The sequence below is a fragment of the Otolemur garnettii genome, unplaced genomic scaffold (genome assembly GCF_000181295.1).
Source record: "Otolemur garnettii isolate 467f Iridium unplaced genomic scaffold, OtoGar3 scaffold00293, whole genome shotgun sequence".
Taxonomy (NCBI): domain Eukaryota; kingdom Metazoa; phylum Chordata; class Mammalia; order Primates; family Galagidae; genus Otolemur; species Otolemur garnettii.
The window spans coordinates 244,558-247,069 of record NW_003852688.1 but is presented as its reverse complement, the minus strand read 5'-3'; the positions used below and the strand labels follow the sequence as shown (position 1 = coordinate 247,069).

Here is a 2,512-nt window from a genome sequence, read left to right as displayed (position 1 = left end):
TAGGGACACAGTTCACTAATACAAGGGGCCGTATGTACCTTTGATAACAGTAGAATTTAGTAGGGAGGTTATATTGTTGTGAGAGTAGTGGGAAGAATTTAACTGGACTATATTCTTATTTGCCTTTCAGACCAAGCCAGTGGAGGAAGCATTGATTGGGCCTATGATTATGGCATCAAGTACTCATTTGCCTTTGAATTGAGAGACACAGGACGCCATGGCTTCCTCCTGCCGGCCAGTCAGATCTTGCCCACGGCTGAAGAGACCTGGCTTGGCCTGAAGACAATCATGGAGCATGTGAGGGAGCACCCCTACTAGGGGCCTGAGGAGGAAACAAACTCCATTAAATAAATCTCTTTGATTCCAAGCAAAGTTGGGTTGTGATTATTCCTTTTTTTGTCCCTGATCTGGGAGTACCAGTTCTTTGGTTTCTGCTGCCCTAGAGCATAGCAAGTCCCTGCACTGTACCCTTTTGTCTTAAAAAAAAAAAGAGGGTGGCGCCTGTGGCTCAAAAGGGTAGGGCGCTGGCCCCATATGCGGGAGGTAGCAGGTTCAAACCCAACCCTGGCCAAAAAGAAAAGAAAAAGAAATCTATCGTGAGCAGAATGCTCCCAACGTCCCTTAAAAAATGTTTAATATGGCTTGGCACCCATGGCACAGTGCTGATGGCCCTAGCCACATGCACTGAGTCTAGCAGGTTCAAACTCAGCCCAAGCCAGCTAAACAACAATGACAACTACAACCAAAAAATAGCCGAGCATTGTGGCAGATGCCTGTAGTCCTAGTTACTTGGGAGGCTGAGGCAAAAAGAATTGCTTGAGCCCAAGAGTTTGAAGTTGCTGTGAGCTGTGACACTACAGCACTCTACTGAGGGCAACATAGACTCTGTCTCAAAAAAAAAAATGTTTAAAACTTGTGATAAGTCATATAAATGTTCAAGACTTGTGATGAGTCTACATGTGACTCAACAAATTAGGCATTACATAAAATTTACCATTTGGATTATTTTTTTTTGAGACAGAGTCTTAAGCTGTCACTCTGGGTAGAGTGTTGTGACATTATAGCTCACAGCAACCTCCAAATCCTGGGCTTAAGTGATTCTTTTGCCTCGGCCTCCCAAATAGCTGGGACTGCAGGTGCCCACCACAATGCCCGGCTATTTTTTGGTTGTAGTTGTCATTGTTTTTGGTAGGCCCAGGCTGGATTCGAACCCACCAGCTCTGGTGTATGTGGCTGGCACCTTAGCCGCTTGAGCTGTAGGCACTGAGCCTGGATTATTTTTAAGTGTGCAATTTAGTAGCATTAAGTACATTCACAGTGTTATGCCACCATTACCACTATTCATCTTTTTTTTTTTTTTTTTTTCTTTTTTTAAACAGAGTCTCTGTTATCCTGGGTAGAGTGTGGTGGCATCATAGCTCATAGCAACCTCAAACTCTTGGGCTCAAGTGATCCTCTTGCCTTAGCCTCCCAAACACCTGGGACAACAGGTGCCTGCTGCTATGTCTGGCTAGTTTTTCTATTTTTAGTAGAGATGGGGTTTCACTCTTGCTTGGGCTGGTCTCGAACTCCTGAGCTCAGACAGTCCATCTACCTTGGCCTCCTAGCCACCACTGTCCATCTATAGAACTTCTTTATCCCAAGTTGAAACTCTGTACCCATTAAACAATAGCTCCCTAGTCCCCTCTCCCTCCGGCCCCTAGTAACCACCCTTTTACTTCTGTCTCTATGAATTTGCCTTATTCATGTGGGTACTTTACATAAGTGGAATCCTACAATATTTGCCCTTTTGTGTCTGGCTTATTTTACTTAGCATAATGTTTCCAAGGTTCATCAATGTTGTAGAGGATGTCAGCCCCTTCACCTTAATAATGTAGCGTTTTAGAGCAAGCAGTGGACTTTTGAGGTCATTTATTTCATAAATACTAATTAGGCAGCTACAATGTGGTAGCATTGTGTCTGGTCCTATTGTTGCCTTTGGCTTTTCTGTTTCTGGTATGCTGCAATGTAAAAAGCTAGCAGAGACCAAACCAATGACATGTCTTCTTTCTGAGTGCCCCAGCAAGTCTGGGTCCTAGCTTCCACACGGTTGCTCTGTGGCCATTCATTTTCCCTTAGGAATTTAGGTTTTCTTCATACTGATGGTTTTCCCTCAGAGAAGAGGTGAGAACTAAATTTCAGCTTGCCTAGAATTCCAGGTACTTGATTCTTTCATTTCTCTTCTCTCATAGATTCGGGTCTTGGTTTTTCTTACTCCTAACTTAAAAACTGAAATCTGAGTGAAGTAGAGACTGTGTGGATAGGGTGGGTTAGGAATTAGTGTAAATTGGGGAGGACGAAAGGGCAGAAGGGAGGAAGAGGAGATAGAGGCTCTTGACAGAGGCTCTCTCTTGGATCACACTTGAGATTCTTGAGATTTTGTATATTTTTATACAAAATATAAAAATTTTGTATTTTTATTATTTTTTTTTAGAGTCTTACTATGTTGCCCTTGGTAGAGTGCTGTGGCATC

The 2,512-nt window shown here is 43.2% G+C and overlaps 1 protein-coding gene across 2 annotated transcripts in view; it reads left to right on the top strand.

Annotated features, from left to right (window-relative positions):
* CPA2 (carboxypeptidase A2) overlaps positions 1–372 on the top strand; it is a 21,267-nt gene extending 20,895 nt beyond the window's left edge. The window contains exon 11 of one of the 2 annotated variants that reach the window (XM_003803313.2): positions 131–372. In XM_003803313.2, coding sequence (XP_003803361.1) covers positions 131–318 — 188 coding nt within the window. In that variant the 3' untranslated portion in view covers positions 319–372. The remainder of the gene's footprint in view (positions 1–130) is intronic. The other variant, XM_023508937.1, reaches the window with a different exon arrangement.
* The last annotated feature ends 2,140 nt before the right edge of the window (positions 373–2,512 follow it).